General features: G+C 52.9%; 10 protein-coding genes across 10 annotated transcripts; 2 read left to right on the forward strand and 8 right to left on the reverse strand.

Annotated features, from left to right (window-relative positions):
* The first annotated feature begins 46 nt into the window (after positions 1-46).
* Positions 47-981, forward strand: BO70DRAFT_363419 (mitochondrial K+-H+ exchange-related family protein). The gene is made up of 2 exons (XM_025543559.1): positions 47-856; positions 915-981. Exons 1-2 carry the CDS (start codon positions 296-298, stop codon positions 918-920), a joined length of 567 nt encoding a protein of 188 aa, XP_025398053.1. The 5' UTR covers positions 47-295; the 3' UTR covers positions 921-981.
* Positions 982-1,579: 598 nt separating this feature from the next.
* end3 (cytoskeletal adaptor protein SagA) lies at positions 1,580-3,563 on the forward strand. Its single transcript, XM_025540390.1, has 3 exons — positions 1,580-1,913; positions 2,094-2,328; positions 2,414-3,563. Exons 1-3 carry the CDS (start codon positions 1,674-1,676, stop codon positions 3,151-3,153), a joined length of 1,215 nt encoding a protein of 404 aa, XP_025398054.1. The 5' UTR covers positions 1,580-1,673; the 3' UTR covers positions 3,154-3,563.
* Positions 3,441-6,653, reverse strand: BO70DRAFT_67510 (putative SNF2 family helicase/ATPase PasG). Its single transcript, XM_025548635.1, has 3 exons — positions 5,465-6,653; positions 4,664-5,408; positions 3,441-4,591 (listed from the first exon to the last, which is right to left on the reverse strand). Exons 1-3 carry the CDS (start codon positions 6,278-6,280, stop codon positions 3,729-3,731), a joined length of 2,424 nt encoding a protein of 807 aa, XP_025398055.1. The 5' UTR covers positions 6,281-6,653; the 3' UTR covers positions 3,441-3,728.
* Positions 6,654-6,914: 261 nt separating this feature from the next.
* BO70DRAFT_430414 (uncharacterized protein) lies at positions 6,915-7,555 on the reverse strand (the record flags this gene model as incomplete). The annotated part of the gene is made up of 2 exons (XM_025548158.1): positions 6,915-7,401; positions 7,463-7,555. 2 exons carry the CDS (start codon positions 7,553-7,555, stop codon positions 7,027-7,029), a joined length of 468 nt encoding a protein of 155 aa, XP_025398056.1. The 3' UTR covers positions 6,915-7,026.
* Positions 7,556-8,816: 1,261 nt separating this feature from the next.
* On the reverse strand, positions 8,817-10,731 carry BO70DRAFT_388295 (hydantoinase/dihydropyrimidinase family protein). Its single transcript, XM_025545980.1, has 3 exons — positions 10,426-10,731; positions 10,268-10,349; positions 8,817-10,217 (listed from the first exon to the last, which is right to left on the reverse strand). Exons 1-3 carry the CDS (start codon positions 10,600-10,602, stop codon positions 8,992-8,994), a joined length of 1,485 nt encoding a protein of 494 aa, XP_025398057.1. The 5' UTR covers positions 10,603-10,731; the 3' UTR covers positions 8,817-8,991.
* A 1,419-nt stretch (positions 10,732-12,150) lies between these two features.
* Positions 12,151-13,907, reverse strand: BO70DRAFT_397771 (uncharacterized protein; the record flags this gene model as incomplete). The annotated part of the gene is made up of 3 exons (XM_025546733.1): positions 12,151-12,354; positions 12,423-13,352; positions 13,422-13,907. 3 exons carry the CDS (start codon positions 13,905-13,907, stop codon positions 12,151-12,153), a joined length of 1,620 nt encoding a protein of 539 aa, XP_025398058.1.
* Positions 13,908-14,245: 338 nt separating this feature from the next.
* On the reverse strand, positions 14,246-15,518 carry BO70DRAFT_363424 (dual specificity protein phosphatase family protein). Its single transcript, XM_025543560.1, has one exon. The coding sequence runs from the start codon at positions 15,200-15,202 to the stop codon at positions 14,297-14,299; it is 906 nt and encodes a 301-aa protein (XP_025398059.1). The 5' UTR covers positions 15,203-15,518; the 3' UTR covers positions 14,246-14,296.
* A 955-nt stretch (positions 15,519-16,473) lies between these two features.
* BO70DRAFT_388297 (lysophospholipase) lies at positions 16,474-18,738 on the reverse strand (the record flags this gene model as incomplete). The annotated part of the gene is made up of 4 exons (XM_025545981.1): positions 16,474-17,316; positions 17,376-17,812; positions 17,873-18,591; positions 18,714-18,738. The coding sequence occupies 4 exons, from the start codon at positions 18,736-18,738 to the stop codon at positions 16,743-16,745; spliced, it is 1,755 nt and encodes a 584-aa protein (XP_025398060.1). The 3' UTR covers positions 16,474-16,742.
* Positions 18,739-22,157: 3,419 nt separating this feature from the next.
* BO70DRAFT_363426 (uncharacterized protein) lies at positions 22,158-22,528 on the reverse strand. The gene is made up of 2 exons (XM_025543561.1): positions 22,338-22,528; positions 22,158-22,263 (listed from the first exon to the last, which is right to left on the reverse strand). The coding sequence occupies exons 1-2, from the start codon at positions 22,514-22,516 to the stop codon at positions 22,248-22,250; spliced, it is 195 nt and encodes a 64-aa protein (XP_025398061.1). The 5' UTR covers positions 22,517-22,528; the 3' UTR covers positions 22,158-22,247.
* A 2,962-nt stretch (positions 22,529-25,490) lies between these two features.
* On the reverse strand, positions 25,491-27,164 carry BO70DRAFT_67602 (amidohydrolase family protein). The gene has a single exon (XM_025548636.1). It carries the CDS (start codon positions 27,029-27,031, stop codon positions 25,601-25,603), a length of 1,431 nt encoding a protein of 476 aa, XP_025398062.1. The 5' UTR covers positions 27,032-27,164; the 3' UTR covers positions 25,491-25,600.
* Positions 27,165-27,763: the final 599 nt, after the last annotated feature.

A 27,763-nucleotide genomic window follows, 5' to 3' on the forward strand; every position in this document is an offset into this window, starting at 1 on the left:
ACAAATGACGTCTGCGATGCACCGCGACTGCAGCTGAGCAGCGCGGCGCAGCAACATACTTACATCGGCTTCATCATCCCCAAGTGTCCCTTGGATCCGGAGGGGAAAAACCCAGTCTACTCACCGAACCAGAAAGGCATGCCACTTTTACGAACGACGCCCTTGATTCGGTTGTTTTCTCTAGCCGATCGATAGTCACGCTCTCCCTGGCCGCCACCCATCAAACTCCCCTACTTGACGATTGTCCGTGAGCCTCGAAGATTGCCAACGCGGACCAAAGCCCCCCTCCGTCGCGATGCGACTCTTCATCATTCCCATCTCGACCCGACAAGCCCTGATCTATGCTCGGCCCCTGGGCAAGAATCTTTCGCAAGAGCGTTCGCTAGTCGACAAGGTCACGCAAAAGGCCGCTGAAACCTGGGCCAAATGGGAGGAGGCCGACAAAGGATGGAAGAAACATCTAGTCTCTTGGGGCAATCGCGTTCAACAGCGCATCCCGTATCAGGAATGGGGTCTCAAAAGCATCCCGTCTCTCAGTTCCCAACGGCGACTTGATCCGTCCCACGGAACGACAAAGGTGGACGTGCTATTCCCGGGGAATGCGATCCGATCAGAAAGGCTTCAGACGATGCTGCGCGCGATCGCGACCGACCGGCAGGACCTGCACCGCCAGAGGATGTGGTGGAGCTTCCTTGCGGCTCCCCTGACTGCGCCAATTGGGCTGATTCCTCTGTACGATGCCCTTGGTAGAACAGCTTTCCTGCACGCGGCTAACCTCATGATTTTTTCTATCAATCTAGTATACCTAACATCCCTTTCTTTTATCTTGCTTACCGGGGCTGGTCCCATTGGCGAGGTAGGCCCATCCTTCCCAAAACCCCCCTCCTGACGGCTGACCTGCTGACCGATCCAAGCGTTGAATGGCTCAAAGCACCTAGAGTTTCTACTGGAAAAGAATCTACTCAATCCGATATCACACCCGGGGCTCGAGAACCTGTATGCAAAGCGGGTATCCTACGCACTGGCGAACACGAAGAGGGACATGCCCTTTTCAGAGATGGTGGAGGATGTGGAGAAGAGTGATGACAGGTTACTCCTCCGCATGAAGGATGCGAAGAAGTTGGCCTCGATCCTGGAGGCGCCGGATCTAGCGTTGGAAGCGGAGCGGGCCATCGTGCAAGTGGAAGAGAAGCTGAAGACGGAAGACCAGAAGGATGGCAGTGAGGGGCCTTCCGACAAGAAGGATGTATGAGCTGGGTTTTCGGACCAGGATAGGGGACGCCCCGAGGGCCCGAAAGTGAGCCCAGCGCCTCCGATGTATAACCGTTTGCGCCGGGTTGCGGTACAAGGCGTTGTAAATGGTGGGTGGCGGGAAAAGGCTTGGATGGTGTCCGGTTAGACTTGAGAGCAAAATTTAGACATCTTGCAGATAAGAATGAAGCCCCTGGGATTCTAGACAGTAATATCTATCTAGTAATAATGCAAAGGGTGTGCCTGAAGCACGGAACTAACTTGTTCCGGCAGCCCCATCTGGGAGCCACTGCGGGACGCCCGAAACGGATGACGGACAACCAAACCAGCAACAACCCGTGCAAGTCGCTCCATTACATTGCTCGGTGGCTACTCCTCATCTATAACACCTGACAACCTGATACCCCCCTCCCCCTCCAACCATGTCCACAAAGAAGATCGAGCAGTGGGAAATCGAGCGGTACTGGGAGATCTTCGCATCGCTAGCGGGCGGCCAGTCGCGTCTGAACAACTCCCAAGCGGCCTCGGTGCTGAGGAACAGTCGGCTCCGTGATGACCAGCTCGAGAAGGTCTGGGATCTGGCAGACGTCGACGGAGATGGCGAGCTAGACTTCGAGGAGTTCTGCGTGGCTATGCGATTGGTGTTCGATCTCGTGAATGGGGTATGTGAGCTTTCCCCTGTTGCTGCTGCTGCTGCTGCGGCCGCGGCGGCGACGGCCGCGGCGGGCGCCCCCGTCTGTCCGCATGCCTCCTTTCCCGCCCCCCTCCCCCCCCTTCTCTCCATCTTCCTGCGTCTGTCTTCTCGGAACTTTTATACTGACGTATGCACTCCGCTTCTGAAGGAACTACAAAGCGTGCCCAATGTTCTCCCCGAATGGCTCGTGCCCGAATCCAAATCCCATCTAGTCCACGCTACCCGTGCGCTGAGCGACCGTCCGGAACAATTCGAGCGGATAGAGGATGAGGATGATACTCCTGGTCTGAAGGATGGGTTTGAATGGTACATGAACCCCTCTGACAAGTCTAAATACGAAGAGATCTATTCCGCCAACAAAAACCACCGCGGGGATATCACCTGTAAGTCCGGACCTGACCCCCCCCCCCCCCTCCCCCCTCGCCATGTGCTGTCTGTCAGGTCTAACACGCTGCGCTCACTATACAGTCGAATCGCTACACCCCCTCTACGAATCCCTCGACGTCCCAGACACCGACATCCGCTCCGCCTGGAACCTGGTAAACCCGTCCGCCTCGCCCGCGATCAACAAAGATGCCGCGCTTGCATTCCTGCATATTCTCAACTACCGACACGAGGGGTTCCGGATCCCGCGCACCATCCCGGCGTCTCTCCGCGCCTCGTTCGAAAGCAACAAGATCGACTACCAACTCGACAATGCCCGTCCCGCTCAGAAATGGGGCGCAAATGGCGACGCGGAGACCTCGACGGGCCGGAAGGCCAAGTTCGGAGATACGTATCTGAGCCGACTGGGCGCCGGCGGGAAGACCTCCTACACGCCCAAGGGCACGGATTTCAGCGATACCATCCAGGATGAGGAGTGGGAGAAGGTGCGGCTGAGGCGCGAGCTGGTGGAGCTGGACGAGAAGCTGGAGAATGCCAGGAAGGCCTCGGAGGGGCGACGGGATCGGCCCCGGAACGATGGCGGGCCCAACTGGGTTCTCATTAAGAAGGAGTCGCTGCAGCTGCTGGAGTACAAGGAGCGGGAGCTGCGGGAGCTACAGGAGGGCGTAGGGAGGTCCCAAGATGGTCAGAACGTCGAACGTCTCCGGGACGATGTCAAGACGGTGGGCGAGCAAGTCGAGGGATTGAAGACCCATCTGGCGCAACGCAAGGAGGTCCTCGCCGATCTGCGGAACCAGGTCGAGGAGCAAAAGTTGTCCCGATAGTTCTGTTCTTCGTTTTTCTCCCACCTTTTGTCTCGTCTTCTTTGAATATACTTCCACTGGTTTTTCTTCCCTGTTCATTTTTTTCCCCTTCTGGTTGTTCGCTCATGAGCCTTGCTACTTACTCTGTTGTCGTTGTCGTTGTCGTTGTCGTTGTTGAATAGCCATTTCTTGGCGAGGAGCATCAGGCGCTAGATGGATGTTTCGTGTCGCGTGCGTGTTTTGAATGCTTCGTTTCCATTCCATTCCACTATCTACTAGATAGAGGTGTGATTGATTCCGATTTCGGGAACCTTCATTCGGACTCCCTGTCCCATTACCACCAGCATCCCTCCCTCCTTCCCTCCTTCCCTCCCGTCCTTCTCTCCAGGACACCCCCCATCTATTTAATGTACAGTAAATATAATCAGAACTCCTCATAAGCTAAACCTTAGATACCGCTTCTCTGGCGCCCCCCACCCCCATATCCGCACGGTAGTGGGATGGGGTGGGATGAAATCGCCAGAACGCTATTGACAACCAACCAACCATGCCAGGGAAAAAAAAAAGAAAGGAAGAATGAGAACCAGAATCAGAAATCACTTCCCCGTAATCTGCGCCATCAGGCCATCCCCATTTCTCTTCGTCTCGACGGCCATGAAAGCCCGACCGTTCGTATCCAGACCCTTTTCGGCGCGAGCGTACGCCTCCTCACTCCGATCAGTCAAGATATCGAGATCCTTCTTTGACAGAAGTGCGGAGGGATCCGCGCCGGTCTCGAAGCTCTCATATTCGTCCTGCCCGAGGGCTTTCTTCAGATCGTCGACATCGCTCAGACTGAGGTCCGAGTGCAGGAGACTCCGGAACTTGCCCTTCTGGATGACGAGTCTCTCGAGACGACGCTTGGAGTCGGCTTTCTCGAGGAGGGTCTGTTCGACGGTACCCTTTGTTGCGAGGCGGTAGACGATGACGGGCTTGGTCTGGCCGATGCGGTGGGCGCGGTCCTGGGCCTGGAGATCCTGCTGCGGGTTCCAGTCGGAGTCGAAGAGGATGACGGTGTCGGCGGCCGTGAGGTTAATTCCCTGGCCGCCCGCACGGGTGCTCAGGAGGAACAGCTTGTAGTTGGGGTCGGTGTTGAAGGATTTGATCTGCGCGCGGCGGTCGTCTTGGCTGACGGCGCCGTCGATCCGGCAGCAGTTCCAGGAGCGGAGGAGCGTGGCCCAGTCTTGGAGGATGTCGAGCTGGGTTTTGAACTGCGAGAAGATGAGGATCTTGTGGCCTTTGGAGAGAAGGCAGGAGACCAGGCGGTCGAGGAGGAGCATCTTCCCGGACGCGGTGACGAGGGATTCGTCGATGGCGGTCGGGTCCTCCATCCAGGGCCAGTAGAAGTTGTGGGGCGAGTTGCAGGCTAGTCGGGCTTGCATGATGGGGTTTTGCATTTTCTTTTGGGCGATTTCTCTCTCTGCAGGCGCGAGTGGGTGGGTGTTAGTCTGAGTGGCAGGATCCGGGAAGATGATAGGATGGTGATACGTACTCGCAAGTTTGATGGTCTGGGCTCTTTCCTGCTCCTCCTGTTCCGTCTCGCTGGGCTCGGCAATGTCCAGGTCATCCTCCATGCCTTGTTCAAGTTTGCGCAGTTTCGTGTTGAACTCGCGATCGCTCAGTTCCTTGTAGGTGGCGGGCGCCTTGCCGCGTCTGCGAGTCGTAGGCAATGTTGCGCTGGCCGGGGTGGAAGAGCGACTGGACTTGAGACTCTTGTTCGGAGACGAAGCTTCGCTGGTTTCCGCACTGCGTTTCAGGCTCTGGGATCGCGAGAGTCTTCCACTCTTAGCCAACAGTCGTTCCGTGGCCTTTTCCTCGAGATACCGACGACCCGTGCCGTTGAGGATCTCGCGGTAGAGGTCCTTCTGCTCTGCCGCCAAAGGTGCATACAGAATGTATTCCCGTTTCTGAGGGAGTGATGTTTCGACGTCCGTCTTGACACGTCTGAGGAGGAAAGGCTTCAGGATTGAGTGCATCGTGGACACGAGAGACCGCTTTCGACGCTCCATGACATCCGCCTTGCTATTATTGTCCAGCATCGAGGAAAAGTCGAACCAGCCTTGGAAGCTGTTGAGGTCATTGAAGATCTCAGGCAGCAAAAAGTGTAGCAGCGACCAGAGTTCGGTTATGTTGTTCTGCAACGGGGTGCCGGTGATGAGGAGTCTGTTGGCCGAGTTGTAGCTCAGAAGCTCTTTGATCAGCTTGCAGTTCATGTTCTTCAAGCGATGTCCTTCATCCTGTGTACTGGTTTAGCGACCCTGTGCATATGCTCCAAATGCGAAATGAGACATACCACAATGATATACCGCCACTGGTACTGGGCAAGGAACTTGCGGTCATTCATGCAAATCTCATACGAGGTGCAAACGATAGGGAAGTCGTTGCTCTTCTGGTCCTTGATATTCATAAACTCCCCCCTGATCGCTGCACGCTCATCCTTCGATCCATGGTACAAGACCGTCTTGATCTCGGGGGTCCATTTTGCGAACTCATCTACCCAGTTGCTCACGGTGCTCAACGGGGCGGCGATCAAAAACGGACCGGAGACATTCTTCTCCTTGAAGAAGGCAATCAGGGATATAGCCTGAATAGTTTTCCCAAGACCCATCTCGTCCGCCAAAATGCCGCACAGTCCGTTCATCCAAAGCGACTTGAGCCACTCCAATCCCTCCAGCTGGTACTCCTTCATCTTCCCCCCAGTCACCAGTGCAGGTTGCTGCGTAGCCACCAGCTCCTGCCCTCCCAGCGCAGTCGGGTTCGCCTCGTACTCATCCGCCGCATGCTCCAACGCTTCCTGAACCGTGGGTTTGTCTTCGTCCGCACTCACATCCGCCTTTTTGAAATAGCTCGAGATGGTATTCGGCTTCAGAGCAGCTGCAGGCTTCCTCCCCCGGCCCCTCTTGGGCTTTGCATCCTCACTCTTTGAATGCTCCGGAGGCTCCTCCGCGGGTTTACCCATCGATTGCCTTGCACTCGTGCGCGTCTGCCGCCTCCCGGGCTCGCTAGCAGTCCTCGGCTTGGGTACCGGCGGTGTCTCTTTCTTCAGCTGTTGCTGTTTCGCCGCCTCAAGCCTCGCCTCCTCCTGCTGTTTCTTCATCTTGTCCGCCATGATGGCCACGAAAACCTGTCCATGCGAACCCCATCGTCAGCGACTGCTCTTCGCCACCCGGACTCGGGACCGGACCGACCCACCTCACTGGTATTCAGCAGATGCATAAGCGCCTTCGCCTTCCCATCCATGCCCTCAATATCCTCCACGGTATCCATCTTGTTCTGGTCTGCGTCCGTCATCGGCGTCGACGGCTGCGAGGATCCTTGTCCGGGGTCCGGGGAATCGGTGCCGGACATGGGCGTATCGGGGTTCGACATGGTGTGAGGATGAATAAACGGCGCAGCGACACTGTGGGATTGTGTGTGTGTGTGTTTTTTTTTCGACTAGATTGATCCGTTGCTGTCCGATAGATGAGGCTACGGCAACGTAGGAGGCGGAGGCCCTTCCGGGGCGAGTTTGTCCAACTTGCGCGCCACCCAAGAGAGAAACACCAAAAAAAAGGGTCTGTCGTATAGATCTCCTGCTGCGCAGGGGTAAATAAAGAATTCCAAGTGAATGGGTCCAAAATGATACAGGGCAAGTCGAGTGGGAGAGGGAGGGAGTGAATGGCGATGGGAGGCGCGCCGCTGTTTCCCACGCGAAATTTCGCGTCGGCGCACGGACCATCTTTAGAGTGCTTTCCGGCGGCTTCCTGATCTGGACGTTCCGTCAGACTACCATTAGGGATCGATCAATGTACATTCTCAGGTATCCAACCACACCATCAACAATCAAAAATCAAAACATCTCGCAACCACGACATATCATATTCCGCCCGCGCGCCCCTGCGCCTCCATCTCCAAATACCCAGGAGCATACAGCTCGATATCCTCCGCAAACTGCTCCCGATCACCATCCATCTGATGCATCTCACATAGGTCGAGGGCCGTCTCAAGAATATCAAGGATGGGGGCATCCATGTCCATTCTTCCGGGGTCACCGCAGGTGCCGTCGAGGCGGTAGAGCATGATTTGGAACTTGAGCCCGCGGGTGTAGTTGATGGGATTGGTGAGGCGGTCGACGGGGGCGAGGCAGAGGATCCTGCCTCCGTTGGGTTGGCTTGTCTCTATAATGCGATGGAGGGCGGCGGGGAGGTATTCTGTCGGGGAGTCTGGGGTTGGGGCTCGGGCGTGATAGGCCTTGTTGTCGGTCGGTCAGCATTCAGGTCCAGATTCGAAGGCTTTTGACAGTACAACTCACGTCCCGGAAACTCTGCTCGGCAGACGCCCATCGCTCGACCAACGACCGTCGCTGTTGCAGTTCGTACTCTCCGTCATCGCCATCGGGAGACATCCCTGCCTCTCCGCGCGATCTCCATTCCTCCTCAAATGAGTTGATTTTGACCGTTTAACCCGCCTAGAGCGACGATTGAGGGCTCGTACGGCCAATAAAGTAAGAATCACACCTGCTCCAGCCAACGCAATGACTCTCCGCCGCTTCTGGGCCCTGGTCAATGCCATTATATGACTTGAAATGGCTTCAAATATGACTATCTAGGTAATAGGGGAGAGGTGGCAAGGTTTTCATCTTATTAAGTTAAGCAGATGTGTCAGTTGGAACTAATTGTTTTTTAAACGACTCCATAGTTGATTACTAGGGGCAGTAGAGACCTTCTGCAACGATCATTTACCATTAACATTTCAATTCAAAATCGGGTATAGCGGCCCGCCCCTAGTAATTAGCTATGGAATCGTTTGAAAAATATTCACAACTGACTAATCTGCTTAATAAGATAAAAATCTTGCTATTTGATAAGATATGTAATTTCTAAAGGGCCCTCTAAAACAGCCTGTTTTAATCACTTTACTACTCTATAGTATTACTTTATCAAGGCCCCTGCCTGATCTCTATATACTTACTAACTATGCTTGCCTACCACGCTTGTTTAGACTGTTGAGCGTGTACAGATAGTCTGAATAGCTTCAGTTCTTCTTAAAACAGTAATCCTCGATGACTGCTGATAGTAATCATCACGCCAGGTCTAATCCTTTGAATAGTAAATGCTAGCCTTTGTACTTCGTTCATGCACCTTACAAGTAATTAACCACGGATGTTCATCCTGATTAGGCCTTAGCGGGCCACTAAGAAATGGACGCTAACCTAATATGTTAATTGTAAATGTAAATGACCGTTGCAGAAGGTCTCTACTAGTGTCTATCTACCAGTAGTCAGTCCCTTAGCTAGTGCCGATGGGCCGATGGGCTAGTGATTCACTCTAATACGGCCCAAGAGGAGGGAGGAGGGATGGGTAACTATCTAGGCTAGGCGCGGAGTAGTTCGGGGGCTAATGATATTGGAGTTAACTAGTGTTGGAGGCATGACTGACCCATTGTTGGATTTATGGGTTACTCCAATTAAAGAAGGAAAGCAAGAAACAAAGAAAGGAAAAAATCACTGAAATGATGTACTTCTTCAGGCCATCTGATTGGGTAGGCTCTTAACTATCCCTTGTGGTGGTGCGCTAATCCCCATATGGCCGATCTAATCTTATCTCTTGAACTGGTGGATAGATAGTCTTGGGTTGAGTGTCAGAATGAAGAAGAATGTAAATATCCTTGATTCTATCTAATGCTGACATCGACAGTACCATCTAGCTATATACCGAGTCTAGATCTCTTCAAACACCAGACATCTCTTACTTAGAGCAAGCTCATCAATACAGACAGCCTTTCCGAGCTAGGAAACAATCCAGCCAACTTCCTCGCCGCAAACGCCGCGCTGTCCTAAAACTAGAACTTCTCAACATCCCACGGCGGCTGCTCACTGCAAAACTCACTGCGCCCTCTCTCCACAAACTGCCCGTATCCCTCCTTACCCACCACGCCCCCATTATCCCGATCCCAGACGACCTCCCCGCGCAACAGGGTGTATCGCGGCCACTGAGTGATCATCTGGCCCTCAAACGGGGTATTATCCACATTATGATGCAGGGCGGAATTCGTAATCGGGAACGGCTCCAGCGCACTCGACTCCGGATACCAGATGGTGAGATCGGCGTCAGAGACGCCCGGGATGAGGGCTCCTTTTTGCGGGTACAGCCCGTACAGCTTGGCCGGGTTGGTGCTCGTGACTTCGACGAACTTCTGCGGCGATAGACGGTTGGCGCTCCAGACCAGGGGCAGACGGGTCTCGACGCCCGGACAGCCGTTGGGGATGTATTTGAAGCGGCCCAGGGGGGCGTCTTCGCTGATGGCGGATTTCTTTCCGTTCACGCTATCCTCGTAGACGAAGGGGCAGTGGTCGGAGGAGAGGATGGTGAACGTTCCGTTCTGCAGGCCCTTCCAGATGCTTTCGAGATCGGCCTCGCCGTCGCGTGGCGGGGGTGAGCAGACGCATTTGGCGCCCTCGAATCCGGGGGCCTCGAGGGCTTTCCGTGTCAGGAAGAGGTACTGGGGACAGGTCTCTGCGTAGATGGGATGACCGTGCGTTTGTGCGGTGCGGATGATGTTGGCTGCCAGGGGCGATGAGACGTGGACGATCAAGATCGGTGTTTCGATCAATTGGCTCAGTGCTATGGCTCGGTTTGTAGCTTCGCTCTCGAGAATCTGAGGCCGCGAGGTGGCGTGGTATTTTGGCGCCAGTAGGTTGCGGCTCTCCAGTTGTTCGGTCATCCAGTTCAGCATATCGCCGTTCTCGGCGTGAATCATCGTGGTGATCCCATCTACACGCGATTGCAGCAAGACGTCCAGAATCTGATTGTCCTGTATCCGTAGGTCCTCGTATGTCATGTAGATCTTCACGGAAGAAACTCCGCGCTCACGAAGCACCTTGAATTCATCCAGAGCCTGTCGGGTTGGGTTTGAAATTATAAGATGGAGGGAGTAGTCGCAGTATGTGACATTCGAAGCCTTCTGTTGCATTGCATCCAGGATGTTGAGCAGGGATGGATCGGACCGCCCCTGAGGCGCAAATGCGATGATGGTCGTCGTGCCACCAGCAATAGCAGAGCGAGATCCTGCACGGTGTCAATCCTTGTTCGATACTATCGACAGTCACGGGCCATACCTGTGGTGAAATCATCCGCAGACTTGCCTTTGCCGAAGAGCTCCGGTTCAGACAAGTGGACGTGCGCGTCGATGCCGCCAGGCTAGTGGTCATGTCAGTGAGATGGCTCGTGGCAAAAGCAAAAGCAAACCCTCAGTAATCAAAAATCATAATCATACCATGACATATGCGCCTTCGGCATTAATGACCCGAGACGCGCGTGCTGTTGCCAGAGATCGAGCAGGAGCCAGCAGCGCAATCTTGCCACCCCTGATGCCAATATCATACCGCCCAACATCGGCGGCCGTCACGACGGTGCCGTCTAAGATCACGCAGTCAAAGGGACTGTATAACATCTTGAGCGCATATAAATCTCATTGACCTTCTAATCTATCGTAGAGTGTATGATCTAGAGTATCAGAACCGTGGGGAGCGGGGTGGGGATGGCGAGTGCTCTTGTATGTCCATGCCACCATCCATCGCGAAGTGGCGGACCGGACAGACCGGGCAGTGACCACTCGACTGATAAGCCATGGAGATACATGACATAGATAGGCTGATCTGGAGGGGTTTCCTATCTTTCAGTTAGTCAGTCGCTTGGAGTGGATCGATTGTCGGCCTAAATCGGCCGATGGGCGATAAGCAGCGGGCGCCCCACCTTCCCATCTGCTAGACTGCGAAGACAAGTCTATAAAGCCAAAACTCCGGGGATGCCCTGAGAATTGCGATGGAACTGAACCCTGAACCTTGTAACGATGCAAGGCAGAAGGCACTGGCTTGTCATTGGACTCCAGAGCAGGAGAAACAGGGTTCCTGGTAAAAAGAAAACAGGATGTCCCTGGTCGACGTTACGGGATATAAGCTTAATCATGGAAACAATCAAGGCTATGCCTCACTGCACAGATGTGGCAGGAGAGGGACTTGGAAGTACTGTAGGCAGTGGAGGGCCGCATTCCATTGCATGGCCCGACCAAAGCCAAAAGCATGCACTGTTCCTCTCGGCAGTCAAGGGAAAGCAATAACATGGTCGGTCTTGTTTCCAAACCAGTTACTTGAAAGAACCTTGGTAAGCAGTTGTTCTCACCACTGCATTATACATCTTGTTTCATGAGACCGCGGGGTGAGTCACGCGAGATCTGCTGCATGTCTATGTGGAGGTTAGCAAAGCCCACTACTCTAAATGGAGAAGGGGGTTTGAAAGAGCTTGATCATCATTGAGCAGTAACAATACTATGGTAATTGCAGAGACTGTATAAACCCTTGAACATGACTTTTGCCGCTTCAAACAATGACATCAATACAAAGAGTGACAAACCCTTCAGTCGGGCTACAACAACAATAATCATTTACAAAGAAAGTTCCACAAATCCAGGTCATAGATCGCCCCCTTACTGCCACGGCATCATAGATTAGACTTTAATGTGCATGAAGATCACCAGGGTAGTTGATGCAGACGCATAGGGAGTCAAAGGGAAAGGAACGGGGGGAGAGTAAAAGGAGCGGAGCATGCAGTGCTGTCCTGAAGGAGGCAAGTGCTTCAAAGGATGTTGCTTCATGCCACACCCAGGCTTTCACATTGGATTCTCGTGATATCAGAGGGCGGAAAAGGTCGTACCTCGAGGTCGCTTTTTGTATTCATCCTCGCAATTCCTGCAACAGGCAAAAGTACCACTTCATCCTCTTCGCATTGATCCACATCCTCTTCACTTTCGCTCGGTAGTTTCTCCTCCGACACGTGTACGGTATCTTCCGCAGTGGCTACTGTTTGATGCGTGTCATCTGGTTCTGCGTGGCTGACTGCGGGTTGCTCTACCTCAAGGTCAGAAACCGTTTCCGAATCATCAGTGGGGGTTCCCTTTTCTTCCAGTGCTGAAAGTGATTCTGCCTTAGCAGAGGGAGCGACATTATTCTCTTCTGCAGAGAGATAGTCTGGGCTTGTCCGCGACAATGCTTTTTCCGGGGCTGGCGAGGACCAGACTGTCGAACTCGAGGTTGACCTTGGCTCCGGAAAGGGGACATTTGCGGCGCCTCTGCTTGACATTATTGGAGCTCTTGTTTGCGCCTCTAGCGACAAATCTTCGAGTTTCTGTCTGAGCTTCGTGGATATGCTTATTTGTGGTAGGTTCAGACGCCCATCGAAAATCCGTGGTCTGTTTACAAACACCGTCCTTCTTACGGGAGGATTAAAATATCCTTGTCGAGGCTTATGCGTTTTGCGTTTGCGTATAGAAGGCCCATGGGTCTGCTCACGTCTTGACGGAGGCTTTTCAGAGCACAGCCGATCCGACGGCAATTGGTTGAATGTCCATTCCGGCTTGATATATTCCAATCCATGGTCGCTAATCTGAGCGGCTTTCTCTTGACCCACTCTCAGGCGGACCATTCCATCTTCTCGAGGGCTGTGGCATACGTTGTCCTGCTCATTCTGACGGCCGTGAGTAGGGTCACCTTTATATCCTATACTTGTCGAATACGGGCCGCCAACTGTGTCGGCTATGGATGATCTGCACGAAGTGGTCAACTCAGGTACATCGACGTTTATGTCCCCAAAAAGCATGTCATCCTCTGAGAATGTCGCAGCAATACGGGCATCAGCATTGAAAGCAGCTTCCAAGCTCTCTGCTATGTCGTAGCTTGCTGGATCCTGTAAAGATGATACACCGTTACTCCATTCTCCAGCAAACCTACTGTCAAGTCCACGGCTATGCAGAAACTTTCTGGCTTCCAAGACTTCACTGGCATCGGACAGCAGTAATCGCGGCTCACACATATCCTGCAACTTGCCCGAGTGCTGTCGGGAAATCCTGCTGAACACACCCTGATGTGGAACTCGATTGTGTCCCCGAGCCGTGTTGTCTATTCTGAGAAGAGCTCTCAGCTGCTTTGCTCTCATGGCTTCCAGCTGTGCATCTTCCTGTTCCACCTGTATGTCCCTTTGGAGTATATCCTGCTGGATCTGGTCCCCTTCTTCTGTCGTTAGTTCAAGTAGATGGCATACGGTAGACGAATTGTAATTTTGAAGCATATTATCGAATATCTCAACCTTCATCTGTGTAGAGAAATCATGCCATTTGAGAGTCCGAGTCACAGACGCCGAGGAGGGTTCCTACAAAAACTACTGTCAGCTTCTAGCAAAAATGGATTGATTGATTGGTAGGAGACACAGTCAACGGACCTCTTCCCCCTCTGCATTAGATACATCGACCATATCCTCGTCAATATCGCTATCTTCCATGTCTCTGTATATGGATGGCTCCTCATCTGCCGCGGCCATGATGGCCATGTTTCTCATGAAGATGGGATTCAGTTCGCCATTGCTTGCAACCATGCATTCAATGTGCTCGCTTGAGAGCTCCGTCTTCCCATCTTCGCCTCTTCTTCTTTGGACCTTGCTGTTATCATATGTCCGCTCGCAGGGACGCTTGTAGCCACTGACGCGTGAGTGATTGTCTCCGTCATGGTCTTGTGCGTCGCTTGCCTGTCGCGCCGGACACGCTTTGTCCAAGGTTGGAAACGTCGCGGGGGGTAGATTGGGGTTGAAATCGACATAACCGACAGTCCTTGGGGTCCTGGGCTCGCGAAGGGGCTTCTGAGGGTAGGGACTCAGGAACTGATCCTGGTTAAACCGCTCGGGTAATCGAATGCTGTCACGTAGCCTCATGATGTTCTTTGGTAAGGGTGAGGAGTGAGCATTGGTAGAGACGCATACAGATGGGCTAACGATGGAGAAGTAAAATGAGGATAAACAGAGGACGCGTATGGGTAGAGAGAAGGTCCGCGTAAGTAGAAGTGATGGAAGAGGGGAGATCCTTTCGTCATGGGGGAGTTGGGAGGTGAATGCCAGCTTCCTGTTTGGGAAAGACGTAACAACGAGACAAAGCCTTCGCTTGAGTCACTCCACGCCAGAAAAATATCGAGGGAATTACGCGGATTCTACGGGGAAACAGAAGCAGGCATATAAGAGTCAGGCAAAAGAAACAGTTCGATCCAGTAATAGTCGACAAACATGATTCTAATTCTGGGGTATAAAATAATGGAAGTGGGTAATCCTTAGCGGTCCTTGAAAGGCGCAAAAGCTCTTCGCTGGGCCACGTCCATGTCGTCCATATCCATATCTCCAGCGCCATCAGTGTCGGACATCTCTCGTTTTCTGGAGGGGGTTGTTGATGACGATGAAGGGAGGCCATTGGCGACCGATTGGTTCGCTTTCTCGACATCGCGTTTGGCGTTGAGAATAGCCTCAAAGGACGTCAACAGCTGCGTGGCCGCGTCATCCAAGTCCAGGCAGAATCGCTGGGACTGGACAATCTGCAGAGCTTGTGGGATATTGATGTCGAACATCACCATCAAGTAGGCCACGACCAACAAAGCCGACGGGCCATTGCCTGTCTCACAAAACACGACGACTTTCTTGTTCGTTGCGTTTGCCAGGCCGAGAGGAGCGGAGGAGAAGAGATGGTCATTGATACGGCGGATCGCACGAGGCAGCACGGTGATGAGCTCTTGGTTGTCCGCGGTGTCAAAGGAATCGGCCTCGATATGCAGATCGGCGGCTGCTTTCTGGCCGGACATGAGACTTGCCATCGCGAGCCGTCTATCCCGGACACATAGGAGCAGCGTGATTCCCTCGCGGTTGAGCCAGCCTCTGTCTGAGAGACAGCCCCAAGGTCCCAGATAGAGGCACGGGAGGATCTGTTGGGCCATTCGGCGCTTCTCGTATGACCATTGGAGATTCTGGGTGGGCAGTTGGAACATAGCCGGGTCGACCTTGTCAAAGAAGCCAGGCGGGGCGAATTCGCCCTCCTGGAATTGGTGTCGATTGGGTGTGAGCCCCTCGGTCTGACCGAATTGCAACCCTTCGAAAGGCATGCTACCATATGTTGATAGTTGAGACTGGCGGAGCCCCAAGTCGTATCGAAAGGTTGGGGTGTGCGGGGCATTGTCCTGTTGGGACATGGCGACCTCTGGGGAAACCATCTGAGCGGCCGCCTTCTACCTGAAGGGTACTCTTTGGCGAGGAATCAGTGTCGAGGAGATAGTGGGAGGTGAAATGAGTGTTCAGTCTCTAGTGTAAACAGAGAGTACACCAGAGAGGAGTGAGTTCAGTGAAATGATGCTCTTCCGTCTTCACGGAGATGAGGGGAAACAGTGACGGATATAAGACTGCAGGCAGACAAAGAGTGTGGGATACTGAAGAGGGGATAAAGCAGCGCGTCAATGGGAAGGGGCGGAGGAGGAAGAATCCCTATTCACTGCAACATGTCATTGTGATGGCGGCTTTGATGGCTGTGTGGTGTATCCCGTATTGGCGGCGGTATTCTATGCGTATTCTATTTCTCGGGTAACAGCCACCCACCCACTTTCCCGGATCGGGCATAGCGGGCTGTCTCTTTGGTCCGTACGGGTATTTGAATTATCTGAGTACATAGTGGTACCTCGCATACATCATGCGGAAACAAATGCCGAGTCGGAGTGTATAGATGCTGTGGAACACAACAATAATATGCCTCCTGCAGAACATCATTCCATCACCCTCGACCCATCATCCCGTTTCAACATCCATAATTCCATATTCAAGCGCCAAAATGAGTATCCAACGCCCAAGAAACCGGATCATGGGCGTGCAGCTTTCTGATCCGCAGCGTCGCATCCCGGACAGCCTCCGCCACCGCGCGATTAGGGACCATACTAGGAGTGGAGGTTGCACGCCTCGCAATCAACGCTTCATAGAAATAGGTGGTCATATGAACACAAACATCCTCATCAATCAGCAGGCCACAAGGAGCCGATGACGTGGGAGAAATCGGCAAGCAGAAAGCCACTGGTAATGTGGAGGCCCTCGTCTCGTAGATCCTTGTCAGTACCCGTGGCAGGCGAAGTGCACCATCCAAGCACGACCCAAACCAGCAAGATATTCACATCCCCCGCCACGCGGAAGACACTCCGCGCCACCAGCTCACCAGGCCGGGAGCCCTCAACGGTGTGGTGTGCCCGCTTTGGACCCGTCACGACGGGTTCGGGGTGATCACCATGTTTGTGGGTTCGGGGTTGACGCTGTACGCCGAGAATGATCGGGTCAAGAGGGCTGCGACGGCGTATTTTCGGAATGAGCCGGGTTTGTATATTGTGGAGTATGGGGCGCGAGGGTGAGTATAACTAGCTGTACTATAACTATAAGGTGGGGATCCCCGGTGGGTGGTGAGGAACTAGGGGGATGGGGATGGGTTCACGTCATTCGATCAATTCATATTCTGCATTCATTAACAATATGTGGGGTTCTATGTACTGGAGGGTTCTTGAGTATAGCGCATAGGGGTAGGAGTAGAAACAGAGGCCCCAGGTCGCATGCATAGCATACTCTATATACAACAGACGTGTCTGCAGCGGGCAAGTGGATAAGTATTAGATTGCCAGCTGTGGGAGTCAAACCCAGGCATGATGAGTTGCCAACTCGCCATTCCAAGGTAATGATCCCACCAGACTATCCGGTCGGCGACTAATCCATGTCAGGATGCTGCTCGCTCCACTCCGCATAGTTGAGGGTAGGGGCCAGCGCCAACGACGGGTCCAGCACAAAGTCGTCCGGCACGCCAGTGGTCAGAGTGCCGTCCCAGCAGTGCTCCTGGAAGCACTGGTCGCAGGCCTCGGAGCGCTGCATGCCCACGCGCGCCAGACTGCGTTCAATGGCCGCACAGCCGAGACAGTCGACCCAGGTGCTGTCGAGGGTGCTGTTCCCCTGGGTCACCAGGTTGAAGCTGTTCTGCGTGACGCCGTAGACCTCGTCGCCCGACATGGAGGTCGTCGCCCAGCTGAAGTTGGTGTACCAGCTGTACGGCGAGTTGGCAAAGTACGCGACGATGGGGGAGGTGGCGTCGCGCGTTGTGGTGAGGTTCGTGTCGCAGCCGAACAGGACCGGCTTGAGCGTGTAGTTGCGCGCCAGCAGCTCGCGGACGGGCGGCACCTCGGGGAAGGGCAGCCCGTGGGATCTGGCGTGCACATAAGCGTCATAGATGTTGGTGCCGTTGTTCCACGAGTAGGGCGCGTCGTCGGCGTCGTCCTCCCAGGCCATACTAGAGAATCGAACATTAGAACTGACCGGATAGCCCGAAATCATAAGGGGCTGACTTACATAAAGTCGAGCTTTCGCTCTGGCTGGATCAGCGGCAAGAAGGCGATCGACTGCCCGGCCTCGGAGCCGTCGGCGAAAGTGATGTTCTCGGCCGGGTTGAAGGCGTTGGGGATGGAGGGATTGGCGATCTGGGAGACTGTGTAGTTGAAGTACTCGCTGAAAACCCCGTCAACAAGCTCCACCAGCTCGTCAATGAGAGCGTCCCGCTTCTCAACGCGACCGTCGCGCTTGGAGAACATGCCCAGCGTGTCGTTGGACACGGCTTCCAGATACCAGTAGTTCCACGCGCTCGCGACGGTGCCCAGGACAAAACTGGTCTGGTCGAGATTCTCGACGCACTGCTCGGCCGTGTTGTTCTCGTTGGGAATCGTGCCGACGTACTTGGTAGGCACAAACCCAGCCGCCCACGACCCGAACTCGAAGGGGTTCCATTCGTACTTTTCCGTCGTCAGTCAGCATAGGCATATATATGGAACAAGGGGGGGGGGGGGAGTTACCCATGGAGCATCCCACGAGGGAACATAGAGGCCGTCCTCGACGGGCGAGCTGCTGTTGATGCTGCTGGCGCTAAGGATGGGGAAGGGCCCGTCGAAGTTCTTGAAGCCCGGCTGGTCAGGGATCGAAGACCAGGTGCGGTTCACGCCGGGGACGGTCATGCCTGCAAAGGCGCGGCCCAGGAAGTCGGACACGGAAATATTGAAGCCGGCCTCGTACTTTTCGACCATGACCTCGAAGTAGTCTTCCACGTCCGCCTCGGTGAACCGGTTGAGGTCCAGCTGCCAGTCTGCGATCATCTGGGTGATGGGCTCATAGTTGTGGAAGGTCGGCGACGTGACAGGCCAGGCGCCGCCGGAGAGGCCGGCGATATACGTCAGGATCTGGAAGAGACCGCCCACCTTGGCCTCTTTGGCGCCTTCCGTGCGCTCGTCAATGGCCTGCAGCCCGCCGACGCCCGTGATGGCCGCCCGCCAGCCGCCGCCGCTGTTGGCCCAGCCGACTACCGGGACGTTGTAGTCGATGCTGGCCCGCACACGGCTCATGTACTCGGTGGTGTCGAAGTCTCCCAGGTCCAGGTTCGAGAGATACCTGCCTAGGGCGTCGACGACCTGTCCCTTGCGGCCGTGGACCCATTCCGACTCGGCCAGGGAGGTCGATCGGGGCTGGCGCACGAGCTGGATGTCTTCGGGACAATCGACGTAGTACGGCGCGTAGCTGTCTGCTGAACTGCTGTTGGTGCTGGCGAGTGCCGTGGCAGCCGCCAGGAACACTGCATGATTGGCATGGTTAGTACTAGTTGACAGCTGCAGCCGGCCCTTTTGTCTTTGCAGGTCTCCTTACCTGGAAGGGCGATGCGAGAAACCATGGTAGCCGAGTCGTCTTGTCTTTGCTGCTGAAGAAAACAATCAACGTGGGATTCAACAAGGACTTTTATACACGGACAACTACAACTGGGCACAGCTCAGCTTACCAAGGGCAGACATCGTCATCAAGTCGTTAGCTCCCCTCGGCTACACTTTCACCGACATTGGAGCCTTCGTGTGTATCTTTTGCGGAGGAGACCAGCGGGGGATCCAATCATGGCGTGACTGCGCCGCCGCGGATCGCTCCACTTTGGCAAGGCTGGCGGCCAGATGGATCAATATATCGATCTAGCATCGTTCGCGGTATCCTTTGCGAGTCGCAATGGTCGCCGAATTCGGATAGAAACCTCGCCGATCAGAAGAAAGCTTTTGTCGCCCCACTTTTGCGGGAGCGCTATGATGTCAACTTCAGTCCTCTCGCCTACATCTCCGGCGGAAGTAAACAGTGAACCAGTAACCTATGCGAGAGGCGCAGCCGAAGAAGCTCGGAACTGTCACTGTTTTGGGTAAGAGTCTTCTGTGCGCTACCAATGAAGTGCTGCGTCTTCTGTTGGCACAAGGCACCAGGCACAAGGCACAGCCTTGCTGCAATGCTAACAGCCCAACACCACTGCCTTTGTTTCCGGAGTACTTGCTGCTATGGAGGAGACGGTGCCACGTCGTGCACCTTTCTTATGATACCTACCTACATTACGGGGGGTTCGAGCCCATGATGCATCATTTATTTGCATATGGCGAATTTCCGCACCTCCGGACCAGGACTGCGTGTGCCTGGGGGGTGAGGACAGCGGGCCTTGGGACCCTCGGTGCCTGTTTCTAAGACTAGAAGTGCGTGTATCTTATCTATCATATCTGACATGTTAGTCTCCATGCCTCTCACAGTAGGGAGCTGAGGCTGGGGGGGTTTGTGTTAGAAGCCTTCACAGTAGGCCTCGCCCTCGGGCCTCCTAGGATGATCAGGGCGGGGATCTCCTGCTATTTGTTACTGTACAATATTTTTTGTCCTTGCCAGTGTATTTATTTTCATGCTGCTTCTACCTGTGTAGAACAAAAACACCTGTGACTGTCTGCTTGTGTGGGAGAAATCTGTTATATGTATATATATCATATATATATACATATATCATGATATATATCTACATAGTGTGTTGCGGAGTTTGTCTGCCGCTGGTTACCACTGATTGTCGAATGTTGTGCATGATTGTGCATGATTATATATAGTTATAGAAAAATATTACTTATTAACCACATGTATAAACACCCACTATGTGATATACAATGATATATAACCATCCACAACTATTCTACAACCAGCACCAACCAGCGCCAGAGTAGAGCAACCAAAACCCCTCGGCCCACTATATAAGGTCATGCTCGACTCACACCCCCCTCGCTTGACGCCTCCTGTGATTCTATTGACACCCCTTAACCCAAGGTAGCCTAGCCCGCACTGAAGCTAGCTGCACTAAGTATAGTGTATATTAATCTATGCCTGATATGTATTAGTAATATAGTTCCTCAATGCATAATTAATTATGCTGTTACAGCCAGGCTAGCCAGATTGAGCGGAAGTACTTTTCCACTATCACGTGGATATACTAATCTCTTTTCAGCAAAGGGGTGTCAATCGAGCAAGGGATGTCTCTCAATCGCGACCCTTTTATGAGTGTGAGCTATTCCTAATTAGGAAGGCCGAGAGTGTGGCTGTAACGGCTCTTTACACCATATGATCGGTCGTATGTACTTAGTTGAGGCTATTCCCAACTCTTTCACAGCACTGGCTTTTCTGGTCAGATGGGCCTGTCATGGTGTAGTGACCTCATCATTGGCACATGTCATGTACAAAAGCCCGCCTTGCTCGTGAATTGCAAGACGCGTAAGTCAAGCTCGGAGCTCGTCATCTGGAATGTGCATGTTCCCCGGGGGCCGGAGTGAGTTCCGCGAACATACCATGCTAAAATGACGCATCATCGGGTGGGGACTGGGTGGACGTGGATATTTTGTGTTGTGTTGCAGTGATGATCTCCAGGATTGGAACTGTGGAGGTTCATGGATTAAGGGTGTGGAAAAGATACTATGTAGGAGTGGTGGAATGGCAGAGGTTATGTGTGATGAATATCGTAGTCATGTCTTGGCGTGCTATGGCTATGTTCCCTGCCAAGAGCTAGGGGTTCATTTCATGGTAGATCCTATTTGTTTCTATTCTTGTTGCATCTGCGGCGAAACTATGATTCTTGCTAGTCTGGAGATTGTAAATCATTTCCTATGTCTACTTTTATACTGATCAGACCCCAAATTTGAGCTTGTACTTGGTAGAGCATCGGCATGATTTAACCAGCATAATGCTATGATCCATCTTCCCTTATATACTATTGACTCGGTAGTATAACAATGACTTGTTCTCTTGCCAGAAAAAGGCATTGGTACACCACTCTTAAGATACCGCTATAGTAACAATAGACCAACCACACCCATAGGTAGCTAAAGGTAATTACCCATTCTATACTCCGTAGTAGCACCCAACTCGACATACTTACGTCAGATCATGTCCGCGCAACAACTCAGACAACTGCAACAGCACTATAAAAGAATGCATACACCTAGAAACAAGTAAAAAAGAGCATTACGTGTACTCCAAATTCTTCATAACACAAGACCGCAACCAAACCCCCCCCCCCTGCCAAAGATTCTAAACCAACACATTGTGGTTCAGGGTACGTACGTCTGAGAAAGTATGATGCTACCCAAATGCCGGAATAGGAAGCGGGGACGCGCATGACAGAAGTCAAAAAAAAGGCTGACGTACTCTTCACCCCTTATAGTTCGTGAATGACTGCCTCGATCTTCATTCCCGGGCCCCCCCTGATCCCATCATCCCCGGGAAGTCTAAAGGATCGGCACGCGGCATTGCGGAATGAATGGGATTGAGACACCCGGTGCCGATATACCTTACTTACTCCGTAGTCTGCCTGCCAAGGCGGGGTTCATTTTCTGAACTGGGTATACAGCTACACTATCATCTGTCTCGTCAGATTCGGTCAATATTAGTCGATCAAGGGAAAAAGGGATGGATGATGATGCGTCTTTTGAAATTATTTCCTACGCATTCGGGCAGAAAGAATTATGTAAAAGAGAGTAAAGTAAGAGAAAGCAGTCAATGATTGAAAAGTCAAATGTATTTCGAATACTTTTGGTTCATTATTAAATGCAATTATCATAAGCGTCCGTAGCACCGTTTAGGCACTATCCCGCGAGTTATTAATTAGGTATTAGGATCATTATAAGACGTGGTCATGACGAAACAAGAGAAGACTCCAACCAATCCCCCAAGCAAAACACCGTATATCCGCCCGCTCGCTTCCCCGCTTCTATCGCGCAAAATTCTAGGGTCGCGCAAAATTCTATTGCAGTCTGGTCGATGATGATGATGATGATGATGATATATTAATTTCGACGACTTGCATCATTCATTGTTGTTGTTGTGTGTGTGTGTGAAAAGTGTGTTGTTGGTTCAAGGGAAGTGGAACCTATTGTTTCTTGGTTAGCCATGATGAGTCGCGAACCAGGTTCGGGAATGGTTCGGGAGGGAGGGAGCGCATACTTTCGCGAGAGCTTGGCTTTCCATCCACGGCTCGACTTGCTGCATGCATCGACGTTTGACATGGACTCCTTGAGGGTGGGCTCGATGTGATTGGGCCCGGGGGTGCTGGGAGTGCGCCGTGCCGATCGACGTCCCAGGCCGTAGGACTCGGGGCCGATCAAGGGGTAGGGAATGGTCATTGTGGAATGTGGGTTGTTGGTTTTGTTTGGTGGTGGTGGTGGTGGTGGTGTGTCCCGAGACTTTCGTGGGATGGAGACCGGAGAGAGGATGTGATTGACTTGAGATGACTTGAGCGAGAATGCTTGCTGATGCTGAATGGAAAAGTTCAATCGACGGGGTGGTGTCCAGGGGGTTTATATAAATTTTTGGAGGCCATAGCTCCCACCAGCAGCGACTGGATCATGAGAGCAGCATTTGTTAATCGGCCATTCCAAAAATACTCTGGGTGACTCCATCGCATCCCATGGCGATGGACGGACTAGAACGTGGTATGATGAAAGCTATCCTGCATCGAGCGTAGCGGCGGCGGCAACGCCACCCGACCCTTATCAAATCACGCATACAAACTGTCTGCCCCATCCGCCGTCTTAACCGATTGTTGTACGTACAAGATATCCAACCTCCCTGTTTCTGATCTTTTTTTGATATTTTTTTGATACTCCCAACTCCCCCCCTTGTCCCGCTGGTAATCCCCTCGCGCTAATGCGGAATCGTGCAGTGCAGACTCTGCAGCACGGCACCTTCCTCCCGACTGCAGTGTGCTGCTGCCGCTGCTGCTACTACTGCAGATAACAGCTGGCAGGGCTTGAACCAAATTATTACCCGATATCTTTACTCCAACTTCATACTCCAACTCTATACGGAGTACCTACTTCCAACATTCACAGACACATTGTTATTACCTTTGCTCCCTCTTCTTATCTTAGTCATTCACGGTATACTTTCCCTAGCAAAACCTAGCAGAGTCAGGGCCCTTTCGACAAAAATCGAACTATCAGTTTTCTAGTTTCTACTATTGTGAATTGAAAAAAAAAATAAATAATATCATGCAAAACCATCACACATCACCCTCAGACATCAGATGTCCATGTAGGTACCTACTATCCAGACGTCTAGACCAAACCGACATGCAGCACTAAAAAAAAGAAAAATCAAAGTGTCACACGCCCTTAATCAAGAAACCAGGTTTCCAGAACAGAGCGGATCCCACATCCTCGAACCCCCCCGGTTGGAAAATTTTCATCCAATGCTTCGCACGCTAAAACAATAGGCTACTCGGATAGAACGGCGATCACCCACCCACCGGTAATGGCGGCATCGACAGCGGCGCGCTGCCCAACACCGCCCGCCCGAATTTTCTCTTCTACCCCTGGACCTCAGCGCCTTATCGACCAATAGACAGCCCGGGTTTGTTCTCTACTGCTGCTGCTGCTGCTGCCAGCCTGCCGCACGGAGATTCGCCAGGGGATCATCAGAGCAAACTCCTGCGTTGTATATTGAGAAAAAGTGGGGACCGCTGCCCCATTGTCGCGCCACGTCAAGGATGGGATGGATTATCAATTATTGGGATCAGGTGCGCGTGAAAATTAGTTGCAGACAATCCAATCTATTTGCTGTTCCCGCTCTCTCGGAATTTCCGCCCAGGTAGACAGGGACATGTTGCAGTCACCTCCGAGTCCGATGTATGGACTAGTCGGTAGTAGATGCCCTTGACTCATCCACACTGAGGTCCCGGTGAAACCACGGCGACAATGGTCCTCCGTTCACGGCTAATCTTAATGTCAAACTCCGTATCACAATGCCTCCAGGGAAGCAAAACCCCTCTGGCTGGCTATCTATCTATCATGTATGCGAAAGACTCGGTCCCGGAATGGCATTAGAATATTATATTCCTAAATCCTGAAATTCCCGGGACTATCACGCTACTACCTAACTATACGCATACTTTTAGTCATGCGGGAATAGCACCTGTTGAAGGAGTGCTCATTGGACTGCCTCGCGATCGATAATAATATCAAGATTAAGATTAATATTATTTCTTGTCTGTGAAGGACCCCGTGCTTCAACTCAGCTGTCGACAATTGACAAACTCACCCGTGATTGTGAATCGACCCGACCGATTGATGAATATTGTGGGGCCTTTCTCAAGGTCGGTCGGTTGGAAGTGAAGAGTCGACAAGTACTAGTTAGATAGTCTAGTCTAGTGTCAGGGCCAGACCGTTGGGATCAAGGGGTCTGACCGTCTGAGAGGCTGGCCTGCGGTTAAATAAATAAAACAATGAGCAGTAAACCGGTTTACGGTGTCTTATCTCGCTCCTCTCTAGAATCTAGACAGCTATCTAGCAGTTACGGAGTACTGTAATGCCCTGACGGTAGATAGTAGTTAATCGCCTGCCGCCTGCCTCTATCGTGCGCCAGTGCCGTACGACTCGTCGGGAAAGGAAGTACAAAGTAGGTAACTATGAACAGTTAGTTGAGGTTGGGGTGGACAGTATGGCATAGAGCATAGATATGTCAGTGTCCACATGTTCATTATATTTGGAACTCCATGGGTTTTATTCATATCACTAGATATCTACCTGCCCTATGCCACTCTCGGTTTCCACACCCACCCCACTTCGGAAGTGGAGCCGTCAGTGCATATCGTGCCGATATGCGTTGGAGTTTGGAGTAATTACTGACTAGGTACCAGACTCTTGGTATTGATAGGGGACTAACCTGTAAGAATGGGTGAAGATGCTATACTGCAGGTAGGCAGCTCTTGTCTTAAAGTATTAATATCTGATGAAGCTATTCACAAATAGCTAGAATATAGGGGATTGCTTGTATGAGATAGTGTGAAGAAGATATATCTATCGCGAAGTCAAGATAGGTATGATATTGCTTAAAGTGTTGTCGCTGGTTTGCTAGCTAGACCCACCTTCGCGAAGGGGTATATCCGCGAGGGCTTGTGTGGATCACATGTTTGCTATCAGCGGTTGAATAATTAAGAAATAAATAAATATATCTCTCGCGAGTATTTACAGTAAGTAATAATAGCAATCTCTAAAAGAATCTGCTAGATGGTAACTAGCTAGAAGCACCCAAGTACTCTACTATTAATATAACAACTCTAAGAAGTATTGTACCTATTGTTTACTAGCATCCTAAGGAGCTCCTGCGTCTTAGGCCGTGTACAGGTGAAGCGTTCGGAAGCCCCTACACCCCTGAGAATCCACTTCAATATGGATGTGAGATGAACGACAATTGTTACCTACCTACCATCACAGAAAAGGATTCTTCTCGTCCTCCCCCCAAGGCCCAATCCCCGGTCCCTTGAAGAGTTTACCCCCCTTCCACACATGGGTGATGACCTTCCGGTCCTGGAAGATCTTGATATCGTTCAAGGGGTTCTCCTCCAGCGCGATCACATCGGCCTCATACCCCTCCTTGAGCTGACCGGTCAAGGGGGCCTGCAGACCGACGGCGAGGGGGGCATTGGCGGTGGCGGCCTGGATGGCCTGGAGGGGGGTCATGCCGCCCTTCTCGACGGCGTACTGCAGCTCCAGGGCCGTCGGACCTCCCGGGGCGGTATCGGTACCCAAAGCCATGGTGACGCCCGCCTTGACGGCGCCCTGATACGCCCTCAGACTGGCGCCGGCCAGAGCCTGCAGCTTTTCCCAGGACTCCTTCACCAGCCCCTCGCCGTTCGTGTCCAATGAAACCTCAACGACCGTGCGCGTGGCCACGTACACGATCCCTTTCGCCTTCATCAGCTCAAAGACCTCCTCGTCCGCATACGACACATGTTCCAGACTCTTGCACCCGGCGTGAATCGCCGCCATGATCCCCGCCTTGCCGTGCACATGCGCGGCCACGATGCGGTTCTGCCTCGCCGCCTCCTCCACGGCCGCCCGCAGCTCCTCCGGCGAAAACTGCGCGCAGTTGGGGTCGTCGTCGCGCGACATGACCCCGCCCGTCCCGAATACTTTGATCACCTTCGCCCCGCGGCGGATCTGCAGACGCACCGCCCGACGCACCTCGTCCACCCCGTCGACGATACACAGTTGCCCTGTGCCCCAGTATCCCGGGCGTGGATTCTGCACTCCGTAGTTGCCCAGGACATCACCCGCGGGGAGCCCGAAGATGTCGCCATGCCCCGCCGTTTGGCTGAGGGCCGCCCCGGACGAGTACACATTGGGACCTACGATGGTCCCGTCGTTGATGGCTTTGGACACCTCACACCCCCAGCCCGCTAGGTCGCGGTACGAGGTATACCCGCTCTGCAGCGCCTCCCAGCATCCCCTGGCGAGTCGAGCCCCGGCTGAGGCGGGGTGGGTGGACAGGCCGGAGGTATAGTCAAGGTAGTAGTCGTCATCTCCGGCGAAATGGATGTGGACATCCCACAGGCCGGGCATGAGCACGGGGACGTGGTGGCTGGAGTGGTTGGACCGGAGATATTTCTTGGGGACTTCGGTCTGGGGGCCAACGAAGGCAATGATCTTGCCACTGATCACGATGGCGGCATCTTTCAGGGGCTCGCCGTCTCCTGGGATCAAGAGATCCGCCTTGACGATGGTGATCTTGGGTTCGTTGGCGGATGACGCGACCACGAGAGGTCGCTGGTGGACGTTCATAGACACGGGGCTGGGGCGGACTCCATACGTCGCGGCGAGCGATGGGGGGGAAGTCGCGGGGGTGAATCTTCGGACCATGATGGATGATTGATTGGTTTCTGCTTCTGAGGTAGATGGACGGTCTGAATAGGGGGGCTAAGATGTAGACAAAGACACAACACAACGGCCGATGTTGTCACAGACGCGGGAGGGTCGGCCTGCCCACGGAGTCCGTCGGGGGTACACTATACAAGGGTCATCTTATCTGCGTCAGCGGATTGGATACGACGGTGTCTAGTCTAGTCTAGCCTAATCGGCTGAATAGGCTGCCGTCAGCAAGATTGGCCTTTTCCATATCAGAGTCCGATGGCTTTTTATCACAGGCTGTATACTGGACTGTATGCGCTCTGTGGAGTGGATATATGCGGTGCGGATCATACTAATTTCGTTAGCTCTTGTAGGGGTTCATACGCAGAAATAGGAATGGAAGCTGTACCTACCTCAATGCGAGCAAGGATCCTGAGCGTCACTGTTCCCTGCAAGCCGCTGGATACATCACTTCAAAAAGCAGTGAAACTTCTGCAACAGACAATCAACATCAGACAGGAATCCAAGACAATGCAGAGAGCTAGAGCTAGTGTATGTAAACGATCAGCGGAAAGAGCGATAAGGGAAGGAAGCAAGTGAGTGAGCAGCCGAGGATCCCTCCACTACCACTACTTTAGAGATCAATCTGATATGATCTCCTAAAACCAACCAATGAGAGGCCCCGGCTGGACGAGAGGTCAAACGAATCGCGAAAATCCACTTTCGAGGGCTGTCCAATGGCGA

This window comes from Aspergillus heteromorphus (assembly GCF_003184545.1).
Source record: "Aspergillus heteromorphus CBS 117.55 chromosome Unknown BO70scaffold_18, whole genome shotgun sequence".
Classification (NCBI taxonomy): Eukaryota; Fungi; Ascomycota; class Eurotiomycetes; order Eurotiales; family Aspergillaceae; genus Aspergillus; species Aspergillus heteromorphus.